Genomic DNA, 17,516 nt, shown 5'->3' on the forward strand with positions numbered 1-17,516 from the left:
TGGCGCCGATGCAGTCATCAATGTAGCGGAGGAAAAGGTGGGGAATAGTGCTGGTGTAACTAAGGAAGATGGACTGTTCTATGTAGACAACAAAGAGACAGGCATAGCTGGGGCCCATGCGGGTGCCAGTGACTACCCCTTTCATCTGGGGGAAGTGGTAGGATTCCAAAGAGAAATTGTTGAGGGTGAGATCCAGTTCAGCCAAACGAATGAGTGTGTCAGTGGAAGGGTACTGGTGGGGATGTCGGGAGAGGAAGAAATGGAGGGCTTGGAGGGCCTGGTCATGGCGGATGGAGGTGTAAAGGGACTGGATGTCCATGATAAAGATGAGGCATTGGGGGCCGGGGAAACGGAAGTCTTGGAGGAGGTGGAGGGTTTGGGTGGTGTCCTGAACATATGTGGGGAGTTCCTGGACTTGGGGGGATAGGACAGTATCAAGGTAGGTGGAGGTGAGTTCAGTGGGGCAGGAGCAGGCTGAGACAATGGGTCGGCTGAGGTAGTTAGGCTTGTGCATCTGGGGAAGGAGGTAGAATCGGGCGATGTGAGGTTCCATCTTCCATAATTACACCAGCACCACTCCCCACCTTCTCTGATACCTCCCTCCCCTTCCTAAACCTCTCCATCTCCATCAACGACAACCGACTCAACACCAACATTTTTTACAAACCACCGACTCCCACAGCTACTGGATTACATCTCCTCCCACCCTACCTCCTGCAAAAATGCTATCCCATATTCTGAACTCCTCCACCTCCGCCATATATGCTCACAGGAGGACCAGGTTCACCACAGAACACACCAGATGGACTCCTTCTTTAAAGACCATAATTTCCCCTCCCATGTGGTTGAAGATGCCCTCCAACGCATCTCATCCACGTCCCACACCATCATCCTCAAACTCCACCCCTCCAGCCACAACAAGGACAGAGACCCCTTGGTCCTCACCTTCCACCCAACCAACCTCCACATAAACCGCATCATCCACCGATGTTTCCGCCACCTACAAATGGACCCCACCACCAGCAATATATTTCCCTCTCCACCTCTATCTGCTTTCCGCAAAGACAATTCCCTCCGCGACTACCTGTCAGGTCCACCCCACCCCCCCCACCCCCCCCCCAACAACCCACCCTCCCCTCCTGGCACCTTCCCTTCCACCGCAGGAATTGCAAAACCTGCGCCCACACCTCCCCCCCCTCACCTCCATTCAAGGCCCCAAAGGAGCCTTCCACATCCATCAGAGTTTCACCTGCACTTCCACAAATGTCATTTATTGCATCCCAATGCGGTCTCCTTTACATTGGGGAGACTGGATGCCTTCTCGCAAAGCACTTCAGGAAATATCTCTGTGGCACCCGCACCAATAAACTCCACCATCCTTGGCCAAACATTTCAACTCCCCCTCCTACTCTGCCAAGGACATGCAGGTCCTGGGCCTCTTCCACCATCACTTCCTCACCACCCGATGGCTGGAGGGAGAATGCCTCATCTTCTACCTCGGAACCCTTTAACCCAGGGCAATCAACATGGACTTCACCAGTTTCCTCATTTTCCCTCCCCCCACCTTACACCAGTTCCAAGCTTCCAGCTCAGCACCATCCTCATGACCTGTCCCACCTGTCAATCTTCCTTCCCACCTATCCGCCCCACCTCTCCGACCTATCACCTTTACCCCTTCCTCCCTCCACACTCCCAGCTACCTCCTACACAGCCTTACCCCCTCCCATTTATCTCTCCACCACAGAGACTTTCAGTCTCATTCCTGATGAAGGCCTCCTGCCTGAAATGTTGATTTTCCTGCTCCTTGGATCCTGCCCGACCTGCTCTAATCTTGACTCTCATCTCCAGCATCTGCAGTCCTCACTTTCGCTGGTGTTACGTTAGAGTCTGTCTGTCTTGAATCAGCCTGGTTCTGTTTCCAAAGTAGGAATTTATAAGATGTGTGACAGCATATATGCCTTTGAGAGGGTGTGTGCATGAGCGTGAGTGTCTGTGTGTGTATGGGTGTATGAGAGAGGGTCTATGTGAGTGTGTATGTGCACTTGTGTATGAGTGTGTGTGCAGTGGCATCTCCTGTAGTGTGGCATGAACCCAAGATCCGGGTTGAAGCCATCATCATGGTTACCAAACTTGGCAACTCTAGGTTGTTGTACAACCCAATGTCTGCCTTGGAAGATGGTCACCCGAAGATCTGAGGCTGAATGGCCTTGACTGCTGAAGTGTTCCCCCACTGGGAGAGAACATTTCTGTATGGCGATTGTTACGTGGTTTCCATTCATCCATTGTCGTAGCGTCTGTTTGGTTTTGCCAATACACCATGCAATGTGGCATCCTTGACTGTAGCGTATTAGATAAACAATGTTGGCCAAGTCACTTGAGTACCTGCCGGCCACATGGTGGATGGTGTCCCCATGTGTAATGGTAGTATCCATGTCCACATTCTGACACGTCATGTAGTGGTTGTCACGACAGGGTTGTATGGTGTTGTAGTCAATGTTGTCCTGAAGGCTGGGTGTTTGCTGTGAACAATGGTCTGTTTAAGATTTGGTGGTTGTTTAAAAGCAAGAAGTGGAGGCGCACAGAAGATCTTGGTGAGGTGCTCATCCTCATCGATAATGTGTTGCAAGCTGCGAGGAACATGGCATAGTTTCTCTGCTCCCAGGAAGTACCAGATGACAAAGGGTACCCTATTGGTCGTATCCCGTGTCTGTCTTTTGAGAAGATCCTATAGGCAGTCAGTCTATGTGACATTTTATAAATTCATACTTTAGAAATAGAACCAGTCTGACTCAAGTTTGGGATACAGACAGACTCTAACCTCACACCTCTGAACTGAGATATCACCTTTATATACTGATAAAACCTTAAGTTGTCTCAGAACTGTGACTTGAAAGAAGTTCTAGCATTTAGATATTAATCAATCAAAGCCTGCATCCCCAATCTTAGTGATTAAAGATTTAACAGCAATTTTGGTTTGTTCAATACATTGCATCATATGACACTTTGATCTTTTACTATGAATTCTGTGTCCTGTGATCCTGCCCCTCTAGTTACCTGACAAAAGAGCAGCACTCTGAAAGCTTGTACAGTACTTTCAAATAAACCTGTTTGACTATAACCTGATGTTGTGTGATTTTTAAGTTTGACACTATATAGGTAGAACATCCTACTTCGCCATCTGATGATCATAATATATAGGAGTAGACTGTTCAGCCTACTGTGCCTGCTCTGTATTCATTAATGTCCTGGTTATCTGATTGTGGCCTTAATTTCACTACCTGTCTGCCTCCCCTAGCTCTTGACTCACTTGTAGATAAAAAATATATCTAATTCAGCTTGATTAGTATATGACTGAAAGACCATCAACTCAGTGAAAGACACTCTTTGGTCTGCCTGAGATCTGTTGGTATTCCAGTGCCAGGAGTTGTCCACAACTGGTTGCAATGTGCCAGCAATGTCCAGGACAACATACTGAGGGACATAAAAAAACCTAGTGCAGCTGTCACAAAATTGCAATGAAGAAAAACCTCACTATGAAACCTTTGGGCAATAGTGCTCGGCGCAATGAGGGGCTGAAACAGGATATATACACCTCAGATTGTATTTTTGACAAGTAATAAATATTGCTAATATTAAATATAATTGTACTTGTAGGGAGTAAAGGCAGTGTTAGAAGAAACTGATATGGTTTCCACCTTGAGAAATGTGAATTTTATTCCTGTAATGCATACATTTTATGAAATAAAGTATATTTTTGGAAAGAAAACAGTAGACAGATAAAATTGATTTTCTGATGCAAACGCTGATTAAAGTGAAAACTGAAATGACTTTACTTAAGAGCTAAGCAAGTGCCTATAGTGCCAGAAAAAGATTCAGGTACAGACAAATGCTCCTTTTCCACTACCTGTAACTTCACCCGATATATCTAGATAGGGTATTGTTGACTTTCCTCTTGTTGAAAATGCATGCCTGATTAATTTTTTGTTAATTAACATAAGCTGTGACTTTGCTGCATGCGTTGCAGAAGTTCTAATAGATGGAATTTCCTGGGTAACTGCACAAACTTAGCTACTGCAAACAATATAAAGTGACACTCAGCTCAAAGCTATGGAAAACCGCACACTGTGTCACAAAGCTACACATTAATTAGTTTTGCATATGTGATTTTATGTTGTGTCTAAAGAAATGTAGATCTGCATATAGTGTAAGAGTGGATTTCACTGTGTATCCTCACTTTACAATGCAGTACCTTCTCGCATTAAGAATGAGCAGAACCTTATGGAACAGCTCACCTCATTGTCTATCAAGCAATCAGGTGGAGTTATCTCATTGAATAACCAAACACCAATGTGTAATGGAGAGCACCAGTCCAACAGTGCGACACAGAACAAACTTGATGGAGACAGAACTAATAACCTTAAACAATTCCTAAGGTATAAAAAGTCAAGCTAGTGATTAATATTTTTAAATTTTTTTTAAACAATGATTTCAGTAAAAATGCTTTTAGTTTAAAAATATAATAGATATCAAAAATGAAATTACTTCACAGTCATTAGAATGTTGGATAATCTAACATTAAAAAATGAATGAAGTTCATGCCTAAGAACATGATGTGGATCTTGTTTCAGAATATTTAACTTAAAAAACAACACAGTATGTGCCTTATTATCTATTTGTTTTAATATTCAGAGCAATTGTTGACAAGTGGACTTCAAGCTGCACATAGCAAGCTCTCACAAGTAGCAAATGAGAAGAGTACCAAATTAATCTGTTATTTTGGGTGGTGTTGATTGAGGGAGGAAAATTGGCCACAAATTGAGAGAATATGCTTTCTTTTTGAATATTGTCATGGGATCTTTAAAACTCATGATGTCCAAGAGACTGATTGCATTTATGGAGCATTTAATAATTGTCTGAAATACCAGATGTATTCTGGAAATTAAATTCTGTCAAAGCTATAACGGTAAATGAAATAACTTCACAGAAGTTAAATTCTGTCATCAAGTCACTTATCATTTACTCATAAACAGTCCTTGACTTTAGTACTACCTCTTCAGAATCAGCAATCAGAGACCCAGATTCTGACATTCCTCCTTTTTTCTCTGACACTCTTCTTTTTATCTGTCAGCCAGGGCTCCCCGATTGGGGTTGTTAATCTGATCCAATCAGGGAAATCCTATTCTATGATGTTAGGCTGGCTGACCTCATTACAATCATTACATCCCTCTTTCTCTGAGTCCATGAACATAGGCTGGAGACCCTCTGGGGCCTTTCAGCACCAAGTCAGGCTCCTCCAACTTGCCGTACAATATGAGCGGTGTGTAACACACAGGAGCTCACCTCTTGCACCAGGAGCGTTTCGGAAGTATTTCACTCTCTTCTTCCAGTGGCAAAGCTTTTAAGGCAGCTACGTCCACCATATACATCTCTGATTCTAAGGACTCATCAACACTCAATGGAGAGAATAAACACATGGATTTCAGCAGCCTTTCTAACTGTTCCGTGGGGCAGGGCACATTTTGCTCCTGCACCATTTGCAAATTCACAGCTTTCATATGGTCCACATTCTTGTTCAGAACCGTTGGACCTACTCAAACTTTATACATCATTAAGCCCAACCTTGTAGCTACTGTGCCTCTTAGCTATGCTGGGCCATTTCTGTGATTCTTACATCAAACGTCATCCCATATCAACCTGTTGCCCTCACTTGGCGGAGTCTTATGACTAGCATTCGGATTCTTGATGCCATTTCACCCTCTCCCTCAGGTCCGGAAAGATCAGACTTAAGACGATGCTAAGTCTTCTACCTATTAGCAGCTCTGCTAGCACTATCCCTGTAGTTTCATGTGGGATAGTCCAATAGTCAAGGCTGTTTCTGCAAGCCAACCTTAAAAATTTGGACTGCTCTTTCTGCCAGGCCATTCATTGATGAATGGTATGGAACTGTTCCTTATGTGAAATCCCATTCAACTTTAGGAAATACCCAATTTCCTTGCAGGTAAACAATGGCTCGTTATCTGTGACCAACAATTCTAGGATTCCGTGTATTGAAAAAGAAGAGTGCAGTCTTTCTGTTGTCATCCCTGTGTTTGCCAAATGCATGACCAACCACTTTGAGTGGACATCTACAATGACTGAGAACACTGAGCCCATGAAATGACCTGTATAGTCAACATACCACCGAGTCCAAGGTTTATCCAGCTGTTCCCATGGATGTGGGAAAGCTGCTAGCAGTAATTTTTGTCCTTGTTGGCACTTTCACTTGTTCTCTCTCTCTGTCTCACAAAAAAATGACACATTCTTTCCACAACTGGGCTCAGTCCTCGCTAGATGGGTCAAATGAGTTATGTAACAAAAGCATGATATAAGAAATGCTTACCCCAACTCAAAGATAACTATTGCAAGTGAGTTTCTTCCGGAACATGCTTTACCTTCATCACCATTGAAATAACTTCCCATCAACAAGTCATCCTTTATTTATACATGAACAGCTTTTGACCTTAACACTGTCACTTCAGAGTCAGCTTTCGGAGTCCCAGAGTCTCTAACACTCCTCTTTTTATCTGTCAGCCCGGGGTCCCTGATTGGAATGAATTAACAGCTCTTATCAGAGAACTCATTCTATTATGTCCAACCAACTGATCTTGTTACACTCATGATATTAAGTTAGGAACAACATCAAAGAAATTCTCAGCCACAATCTCAGATCTGCACTGGAGTACATTTGTTAGCTCACATGTAACATTTTGTTATGTAGTCGACTCATTAACTTTTCCTGTATCCTCATATTATGCTTTCAGTCCTGAAGCAAATACATGTACCAAATGGATGGAAGAAAAATTGACAATGAAAAGAGCTTCTGAACCAAAAACTATTTTCATTGACCTACGGAATTGGCAGCAGGAAAGAAGCACATTGCAGACAGATGGCAAAGGCAATAAGGAAAAGCTCACATATCTGCAGAAAGAAAGGTAATGGACAGTAATTCAGGGTCAGATGCATCGAAGTGTTTCGAAAGAAGTGTTCAACCTGTGGTGTAAATTGACTGTATTCATTGTCTGTGCAAAAAGATTCCCGTGTAGATTGGCTCTGCACTCTGAATTCTGAATATCAAAAGACTTGATTTACTCTCATCTGTATAAATACAGTGGTACTGAAGTATTTTTTTCATAGAAGAGGTGAGATCTAAGCCCACCTAAGTAGTTAACTAATGAGTCCCCTCATGGCTTAGCAGCATTGAGAAAATGATAAGTTTTATTCCAAAGTCTCCATATTATTACTGATGTAATGATGGGCTATCCATGATCCAGCAAATCCAAAGGGCCGTAGAATTATCAGGTATATGTTTTCCTGAATTATATTCTCTGAATATTTTGTCCCCTGGGAGCCTTGGATTGAAAAGCCTACTCATACATCAGCCCAAACCAAAGGACGCTCAACCAAACTGCAGTTGTTACTTTATCCGCTCAGTGCACTTTCAAGATGTGTGAGTTTACTTGTTTCCGAAAGAATTTACCGTGTTTGAGTCCTCATCACCAGGGATATATGTTTTCTTCCTAAGGACCTAATGCTGCCAGAAATCCACACCAGTTGACAATTCTTAATTCTTGTTACTGTACTTGTTGTCTTTACAGATCTCTGGAGTCATCCTTTGAGGAAGACAACCAAAACAGTTTGTCAGCCCAAGACAGTGACCAAGAACAGAAAGAGCCAAAGAGTGATTCAGAGTAAGGAAGATTAATAAATTAATGTTTGAAAATGGGATTCCTGCTATTTGAATAAATATTTTGCATTTGAATTCTTACAACTCCATTTAATCCCATGAAACTGAAGTGAAATGACTAAAGAAACTTGGTTGAAATGTGTTCATTGCTGTGATGTGAATGATTCACAATCTGATTTATCTGTGGGACTAAGATCCCATCGCAAGATGCAGATTGGCTATTATTACCATGTGATTTACAGCAGTAATGCTACCTTCCACCTATGAGAGTATTAAATGATTTTCCTCTTGCAATTGAAATATGTGCCACTATTGAAATTTAAGGAAATTGTTCAACTTGCATTGATGTAAGGGCATATGTTAACAGGTTTTAGTGTCCATCACCAAGAATGGCTTGGTATCATTATTGTCTGAGGTGGCTGAGTCCTAAAACAAACTCAGATGCTAGACTGCATACACAGGAGGTGGAGAGGGAACTCAACAAGAGGGAAAGACCTACTAGAATTTATCCTTATTAATCTACCTGGGTGATTAGTTGCAGATGGATTGGTCCTTTACATTGGTAATAAGGACCATCAGCCAATCCTTGTGAGATGAAATCCTGACTTCAAATTGAGAATACTCGCCATTATGCTATGTGGCACTACTACCAGACTAATTAAGACAGAAATTGAACAGATCTAGCAACTCATACATAACCATCCACAAGGTACTATGTGCTATCAATAGCAGCAGAATAGTACTTGACCACTATCTGTAATCTCAAAACTTATAATATCCTTCACTCTATCATTACTGCCAAGCCAAGGGATCAAACCTGGTTCATGATAGCATGCAGGAGGGAATGCCAAGAGCAGAATTAGATAATCTCAGAATAAGACTTTGATTTCATGAAGCTACAACACAGGACGAACAGCATGTGATAGACAAAGTTAAGCATTCCCACAACCAACAGATCAAATCTAAGCTCTGCAGCGTTCCTACATTCAGTCATGAATGGTGGTGAATGATTAAACAATTAACTGGAGGAGCAGGCTGCATGAAATACCTCTATCCTTGATGGGAGAAGCCCAGGACATCAAAAAAACAAAATTGAAACAGTTGGAACTATATTCTGTCGGAAGTGCTGAATGGATGATCTATCTTAGCCTCTTATTTGGGAATAAAAGAAAAACAGCCTTTTAAGCATTAAAAAGTGATTTTCTAACTGAGAGAATCTTATCTGTGTGCAGTAGTCAATAGCTTCAATTATTTTGTTTCACTGAATAGCACCAAAGCTAGTGTGTTGTTATCACTCTTTATTTGGTGCAAAAGAAACCGATCCACAATCAGCAAGACTTCTGAAAGAGGCCACAACTGGGAAAAATAAAGTAAATACGAAAAGCCATAGATCTATGATAGGAAATGGAAGGCAAGCATATGCTGATGGATTAGGCAGCAAGTGACAACTTCACTGAGCTACAATGGATAAGAAAGTGTAGAGAGGCTAACCAAGTTAGCAATTGTCTCTCCTCCATAAATCAAAGCCTAAAGGAAAGATTTTTCAGGCAAGAAAAAGCCTGATGCATTGACTCTTTTCTGGAAGTTCTCTGATATTGTTTTATGCCTGTAAAATATGTAACACCAAAGGACATTAGGCAAGCACATGCAGAAAACCTGGCCTCAAAAGCCAAAGCAGACCCTGGAACAAGATGTAAGTGACCAACAAGGTGATATAACACTGACATTGTCATTCACAGATATATCAATGAAATGCACAGCCAACAAACCAAAATGACCAGGCCTTTCATTTTGTGAACCTCATGTTTCAAAGTTTAAGATAAACAGAAACTTTTGTGACCATCAATATTGTATATCCCCAAAAGGCTCATCGACAAAAAAAATTTATAACGGAGCTATCCATTCTGTAACCCACACAAGACAGACTCTCAGCATATTGACAACATATGCAGTGGGAGGATTAAGCATACAATTTAATTCATTCTTGGGATTCTTGAACTTCACAATCAGGCTTGCATTTGTTACCTCACACTAAATCCCGGAAGCATGCAATTTTAGCTGTCTACAACTGAATGTTATAATCCCAATTGATGGTAATACTAGACAAAGTCAGATTCCAGTTAAAGTAGTGATACAGACAGTGATGAAGAGCAATGAATCATAGCCAAAAGCCTGTTGGAAATGTGTTCAAGTATGTCCAAGCGTTACCAAAGTTTGACAAGAAGGTCATAGAAGCCTTTTTTTATTTCACTTCAGCAAGTGGCTGAATGAATAAATTGGCCATTAGTCACATGGGTATTTTGATTCAAACAAAATTGGTAGGGTGTTTGCATTACTATTAAAGGAGGTATCTGGGAAGTGTGATGAGATGAAAAAAGCCATCTCAAATGCAAATGAACTAATGCCAGAAGCCTAGAAAGAATATTTTAGGAATCTAAGGAGAGAACCTGGTCAAACATATATAGAGTTTGAAAGGATCAAACAAAGTAACTTTGATGGGTCGATAAGGGCATTGAAAATAGGTCAAACATATGACGCTGTTAGATAGACTGTTATTTTGGATGGGTTAAAAAATTCACTTCCTGAAATAGTGAAAATTCATGTGGAAGAGCTGAGTCTTAAAACTGCAAGATTAACAACTGAAATGGCAGATGGTTATGAGTTAGTTCATAAATCAAAATTTGGCTTCCAACACCAATTTCAAACAGTGAATTATAGAAATTGAGGAAAAGACATATCCTCAGGTAGAAAAGGGAAAAGGCGATTTCATTGAAGATAGTACAGATAGTTTACCACAGATTAAAAAGGAAACCACTGGTGGTGGGGAAGAGAAATAAAAAAGTCTCAGTTGTTTTCACTGTAATAAAGTAGGACACATGAAATTGCAGGTTGGTGTGTTACGAAAAGCACTGGGAAAATGGATGTGGTAAAACAAAATAAGCTAATCGGGTTTTTTAAAGTGGTAAAGGAGATGACAGTGAAAGCTAAACAGCTGCAAGGAATGTATGACCCGGTCAAGGGGTTGGTTAATAAAAGGTACCAGATTCTTTTCAAATAATTCATCTGTATGGGCGAGATTTACTCGTGTACTAGTAGGAGTAGGTAAAGAAATTAAAACTTTGAGATACAGAAGCAAATTAATCTTTGATGGTGAAAGATAAGGAGACATCTACTTTGCAAGGAGTATTGCCAGAAAAGGCAATTCATGGTGAAATTCATGGTGAGAAGAGTAGTATTCCATTGTATAAAATGAGATTGCAGAGTCTGGTGAAATGGTAGTTGGAATATTAGAAAAATTCTTTGTACCAGAGAATCAGTTTATCTTTGGGAACGATATAGCTGGATCACAGGTGGGAGTGATGCCTACTGTGGTTGAAAAGCCAGTGGAAAATAAGGTGACCTAGATGTTACAGGGAGAATATCCTGGGATTTTTCCTGATTCTGTGGTACAAAGTCACAAAGCCACAGGTTAAAACAGGAAGAAAACTCAAAGAATAAGATCAGGAAGTTTAAGTTCAATTGTCAGAAACAGAGTTTGATCAAATGGCTGCAAGAAAACAAGAACAATTCGGGGACAAAGTGGATATGTTTAGTTCAGAGAGGTTAGTTGAAGTACAACAAAAAGATGAACAAGTGAAGCAGTTGTATCAAAAAGCAAGCACAGATGAATCAGAGTGTATCCCTGATCTTAAACATGAAGTCTTGATTAGGAAATGGAGACCATTACATATTCAGGCAGATGAAAAATGGGCAGAAGTTCATCAAGTTGTATCACCTATGGGTTACAGAATGGAGGTGTTGAAGGTAGCACAGTACCAATTGAAGTAATTTGGGAGACAGGAAAGCTCAAGCCAAGGTATAAAAACAGCTTTATTGGCCTGGACTATGTAGAAATGTAGTTGAATTTTGCTGGACATGTCACACATGTCAAATAATAAGAAAACGTCAGGGAGGGATAAAATCAGTACCCTTAATACCTATTCCAGCATGTGAAGAACCTTTTACATGAGTTTTAATTGAGTAAGAATCAATATTTGTTGACCATAATAGATGTGTCTACTAGATTTCTGGAGGCCATTCCATTACAGCTAAAAGGATTGGAGAAGTGTTACTCAATTTTCTTTAACTCGATATGACTAGCCACAGGGATACAGTCAGCTCAGGGTTCAAATTTACATCAAAAGTATTCAAGCAAATTATAGATAGTTTAAGAATAAAACAATTTAAATCAACTGCACACCATCCACAATCACAAGGGGCATTAGAATGGTGGCATCAAACTTAAAGACCATATTGAGGGCTAATAGTCTAGATTATCCAGATGATTAGGTTAAAGGAATTCTAATTGTACTTTTTGCAATTAAGGATGCATCTAATGTATCAATTTTGATGTAAATTTGAACCTTGAGCTGACTGTATCCCTGTGGCTAGTTCATATCTAGTTAAAAAAAATTGAGTAACACTTCTCCAATCCTTTTAGCTGAGATATTGTGTAATGGAATGGCCTCCAGAAATCTAGTAGACACATCTATTATGGTCAACAAATATTAATTCTTACTCAGTTAAAACTCATGTAAAAGGTTCTTCAAATGCTGGAGTAGGTATTAAGGTTTTATCACTCCCTGACGTTTTCTTATGTATTTGGAATGGCAAGGACTGATTCGGGATAGTCAACATGGCTTTGTGCTTGGGAAATCATGACACACAAACTTGATTGAGTTTTTTGAAGAAGTAACGAAGGAGATTGATGAGGGCAGAGCAGTAGATGGGATCTATATGGACTTCAGTAAGGCATTCGACAAGGTTCCCCATGGGAGACTGGTTAGCAAGGTTAGATCTCATGGAATACAGGGAGAACTAGCCATTTGGATACAGAACTGGCTCAAAGGTACAAGACAGAGGGTGGTGGTGGAGGGTTGTTTTTCAGACTGGAGGCCTGTGACCAGTGGAGTGCCACAAGGATCGGTGCTGGGCCCTCTACTTTTTGTCATTTACATAAATGATTTGGATGCAAGCTTAAGAGGTACAGTTAGTAAGTTTGCAGATGACACCAAAATTGGAGGTGTAGTGGACAGCGAAGAGGGTTACCTCAGATTACAACAGGATCTTGATCAGATGGGCCAATGTGCCGAGAAGTGACAGATGGAGTTTAATTCAGATAAATGCGAGGTGCTGCATTTTGGGAAAGCAGATCTTAGCAGGACTTATACACTTAATGGTAAGGTCCTAGGGAGTGTTGCTAAACAAAGAGACCTTGGAGTGCAGGTTCATCACTCCTTGAAAGTGGAGTTGCAGTTAGATAGGATAGTGAAGGCGGCGTTTGGTATGCTTTCCTTTACTGGTCAGAGTATTGAGTACAGGAGTTGGGAGGTCATGTTGCGGCTGTACAGGACATTGGTTAGGCCACTGTTGGAATATTGCGTGCAATTCTGGTCTCCTTCCTATCAGATAGATTTGAAAGGGTTCAGAAAAGATTTACAAGGATGTTGCCTGGGTTGGAGAATCTGAGTTATAGGGAGAGGCTGAACAGGCTGGGACTATTTTCCCTGGAGCGTCGGAGGCTGAGGGGTGACCTTATAGAGGTTTACAAAATTATGAGGGGCATGGATAGGATAAATAGGCAAAGTCTTTTCCCTGGGGTTGGGGAGTCCAGAACTAGAGGGCATAGGTTTAGGGTGAGAGGGGAAAGATAAAAAAAGGGACCTAAGAGGCAACTTTTTCACACAGGTAGTGGTATGTGTAAGCAATGAGCTGCCAGAGGAAGTGATGGAGGCTGGTACAATCGTAACATTTAAGAGGCATTTGGATGGGTATATGAATAGGAAGGATTTGGAGGGATATGGGCCGGGTGCGGGCAGGTGGGACTAGATTGGGTTGGGATATCTGGTCGGCATGGACGGGTTGGATCAAAGAGTCTGTTTCCATGCTGTACATCTCTATGACTCTATGACACTAACTAAATTCAGTGCAATTGAATTAATGTTTGGACATGAGGTGAGAGGACCACTGAAATTCATTAAGGAAAAATTAGTAAGTCAGAGTTTCAGAAACCACATGTTTCAACTATGTGTCAAACTTTAGGGAAAGATTAAATAGATTGGGTAAGTTGGCTATACAGTATTTAAAAGTAATACAGTATGTGATGAAACAGGAAGCAGATAAGAAATCAAAAAATTATAGTTTCACCAGAGGTGATAAAATGTGAGTATTCATACCGGTGGTAGGTGAACCTTCAAAAACAAGGCTTAGTGGGCATTATCAAATCAAAAGGACAATGAGTGAAGTGAATTATTTGATAAGAACACCAGATAGCAGGAACCTCACAGAGTACAATGTGAGGAGGCTCAAATGGTACTTTGATGAGGAAGAAAAGCAAGAGGAGAATATGGTACTGGTTGCAACTCGAAGTAAAGAACCAAATCCAGAATAATTTGAACTTGATATTCCTTAAATTAAATTTGATAATGAGGAAGTTCTCAAAAATTGGGATAAATTATGGATGGCATTTGGTAAGAACTTTCGAAAGGTGATTGGGTGCAGATGTTCGCAGATAAAGGGACGCTGGAAAATGAGAAGCTTTCAGAAATGAGATAATGAGAATCCAGAGAAAGTATATTCCTGTTAGGATGAAGGGAAAGGCAGGTAGGTACAGGGAATGCTGGATGACTAAAGAATGTGGGCGGCACAGTGGCAATGGTTAGCACTGCTGCCTCACAGCGCCAGAGACCCGGGTTCAATTCCCGCCTCAGGCGAATCTCTGTGTGGAGTTTGCACATTCTCCCCGTGTCTGCGCGGGTTTCCTCCGGGTGCTCCTCCCACACTCCAAAGATGTGTAGGTCAGGTGAATTGGCCATACTAAATTGCCCGTAGTATTAGGTAAGAGGTAGATGTAGGGGTATAGGTGGGTTGCGCTTCGGCGGGGCGGTGTGGACTTGTTGGGCTGAAGGGCCTGTTTCCACACTGTAAATAATCTAATCTAATCTAATCTAATCTAATCTAATTTGAGCTTCTGGTTAAGAAAAAGAAGGAAGCATATGTAAAGTATAGACAGGATGGATCGAGTGTGGAATATATAGACTGTAGGGAAATAGATGGTGACATCTTGCGAAATGTCCATATCACACAGGAGGAAGTGCTGGATGTCTTGAAACGGGTAAAGGTGGATAAATCACCAGGACATGATCAGATTTACCCTAGAACTCTGTGGGAAGCTAGAGAAATGATTGCTGGACCTCTTGCTGAAATATTTGTATCATCGATAGTGACAGGTGAGGTGCTAGAAGACTGGAGGTTGGCTAACGTGCCACCGTTTAAGAAGGGTGGTAAGGACAAGCAGGGAACTATAGACCAGTGAGCCTGACATCGGCGGTGGGCAAGTTGATAGAGGGAATCCTGAGGGGCAGGATGTACATGTATTTGGAAAGGCAAGGACTGATTAGGGAGAGTCAACATGGCTTTGTGTGTGGGAAATCATGTGTCACAAACCTGATTGAATTTTTGAGGAAGTAACAAAGAGGATTGATGAGGGCAGAGTGGTAGATGTGATCTATATGGACTTCAGTAAGGCGTTCGACAAGGTTTCCCATGGGAGACTGGTTAACAAGGTTAGATCTCACGGAATACAGGGAGAACTAGCCATTTGGATACAAAACTGGCTCAAAGGTAGAAGGTGGTGGTGGAGGGTTGTTTTTCAGACTGGAGACCTGTGACCAGTGGAGTGCCACAAGGATCGGTACTTGGTCCTCTCCTTTTTGTCTTTTATATAAATGATTTGGATGCGGACATAAGAGGTACTGTTAGTAAGTTTGCAGATGACACCAATGTTGTGAAACTTGAAAGGTTCAGAAAAGATTTACAAGGATGTTGCCAGGGTTGGAGGATTTGAGCTGTAGGGAGACACTGAACAGGCTGGGGCTGTTTTCCTTGGAGTGGCAGAGGCTGAGAGGTGACCTTATAGAGGTTTACAAAATTATGAGGGGCATGGATAGGGTAAATAGGCAAAGTCTTTTTACCCTGGGGTTGGGGAGTCCAGAACTAGAGGGCATAGGTTTAGGGTGAGAGGGGAAAGATATAAAAGAGACCTAAGGGGCAACGTTTTCATGGATAGGATGATACATGTATGGAATGAGCTGCCAGAGGATGTGGTAGAGGCTGGTACAATTGCAACATTTATGAGGCATTTGGATGGGTATATGAATAGGAAGGGTTTGGAGGGATATGGGCCGGGTGCTGGCAGGTGGGACTGGATTGGGTTGGGATATCTGGTCATCATGGACGGGTTGGACCGAAGGGTCTGTTTCCATGCTGCACATCTCTATGACTCTATGACCTCCCAGAAGAAAATCAACATGACCTGAAAAAGTTGTTATTATCACATGTTGGGTTTAAGTTGGGAAGTACTAACATGATGTAGATATCGGAAATGCCGTTCAAATTAAGCAATGTCCTTATTGACTTAACCATCTCAAACTGTTTCAAAAAGAGATTGAAAGCATGCTCGAAGACAATATAATCAAAGTGAGTTGCAGTGAGTGGAGCTAACTCATATTATTGGTGCCAAAACCAAATGGTATCCAATGAGTGTGTGTTGATTACCACAAAGTCAATGCAATTACTAAATCTGATTCATATCTTCATCCACGGCTGGAAGATTGTATTGAGAAGGTGGGTCAAGCAACTTGTATTTCAAAGTTGGCCTTAGTCAGACCATACTAGCAGGTACCTTTATCTGACATAGTGAAGGAAGTTTCAGCTTCCGTGATACCGAATGGACTTTACCAGTTTAAACTTATGCTATTTGGTATGAAAAATGCACCAGCTACATTTCAAAGAGAAACCAATAAAATAATTTCAGGATTACTGAATTGTTTGCTGTACATAGATGATCTGGTGATTTTTAGTCACACATTGAAGGAACAATTGAAGCATCTATCAGAATTACTCGATAAATTTCAGAAGGCTGGCTTAGTGATAAATTTGGTTAAGTGTAAGTCTGAAAAAGCCCAAGTCACATTCCTAGACCGTCTCATTGGACATGATAGATGGACCCACAAAATGTGAAAACATGAGGAGCATAGATAGGGTGAATAGCCAAGCAGTTTTCCCTAGGGGAGGGGAGTCCAAAATTAGAGGACATAGGATTAAGGTACGAGAGGAAAGATTTAAAAGGGACCTAAGGGGCAACTTTTTCATGCAGGGGGTGGTGCTTGTATGGAATGAGCTACCAAAGGAAGTGGTGGTGGCTGGTACAATTACAGCATTTAAAAGACATTTGGATAGTTACATGAATAGGAAGGGTTTAGAGGGAGATGGTCCAAATGCTGGCAAGTGGGACTAGCTTAATTTAGGACATATGGTTGCATGGATGAGATTGACAGAAAGGTCTGTATAACTCTGTAACAGGTTACTAGGGAATTTCCCATATAAAAGAAGAGAGGAGTACTACAATTTCTTGTTCTGAGTGGGTTTATTGGAAATTCCAACCAAACTATAGCAGTGTGGTTATTCCATAACTGACTTGTTGAAGGAGTGCAGAAACTTTGAGTAGACAGAAGAGTGTCAAAGGCATTTGACAGCCTGAAAGCTGTGTTAACTACCCCTAATTACACAAAGTCAGTCAAGGGGTGCCTGTCAATGTGAGTGATGGGGGTGTCAGTGCTGTACACTTCCAAGAAAACAATGAGAAGATGGAAATGCAAATAATAGTTATTCTGTCAAATTTTCCAATAAAGTTAACGTTATACCAATTCTTTTTGTTTATATTTTAACTGTAGGGTAAGAAAAACGTTATGTT

The 17,516-nt window shown here is 41.3% G+C and overlaps 1 protein-coding gene across 4 annotated transcripts in view; it reads left to right on the plus strand.

The window, feature by feature from the left end:
• Window positions 1-17,516, plus strand: part of LOC140464502 (dynein axonemal assembly factor 8) — a 103,332-nt gene that overhangs the window by 9,443 nt on the left and 76,373 nt on the right. For all 4 annotated transcript variants that reach the window (XM_072559648.1, XM_072559649.1, XM_072559647.1 and 1 more), the window contains 3 exons: window positions 4,247-4,433; window positions 6,801-6,971; window positions 7,635-7,727. In XM_072559648.1, coding sequence (XP_072415749.1) covers window positions 4,247-4,433; window positions 6,801-6,971; window positions 7,635-7,727 — 451 coding nt within the window. The remainder of the gene's footprint in view (window positions 1-4,246; window positions 4,434-6,800; window positions 6,972-7,634; window positions 7,728-17,516) is intronic.

Source organism: Chiloscyllium punctatum, chromosome 40, assembly GCF_047496795.1.
Source record: "Chiloscyllium punctatum isolate Juve2018m chromosome 40, sChiPun1.3, whole genome shotgun sequence".
Lineage (NCBI taxonomy): Eukaryota > Metazoa > Chordata > Chondrichthyes > Orectolobiformes > Hemiscylliidae > Chiloscyllium > Chiloscyllium punctatum.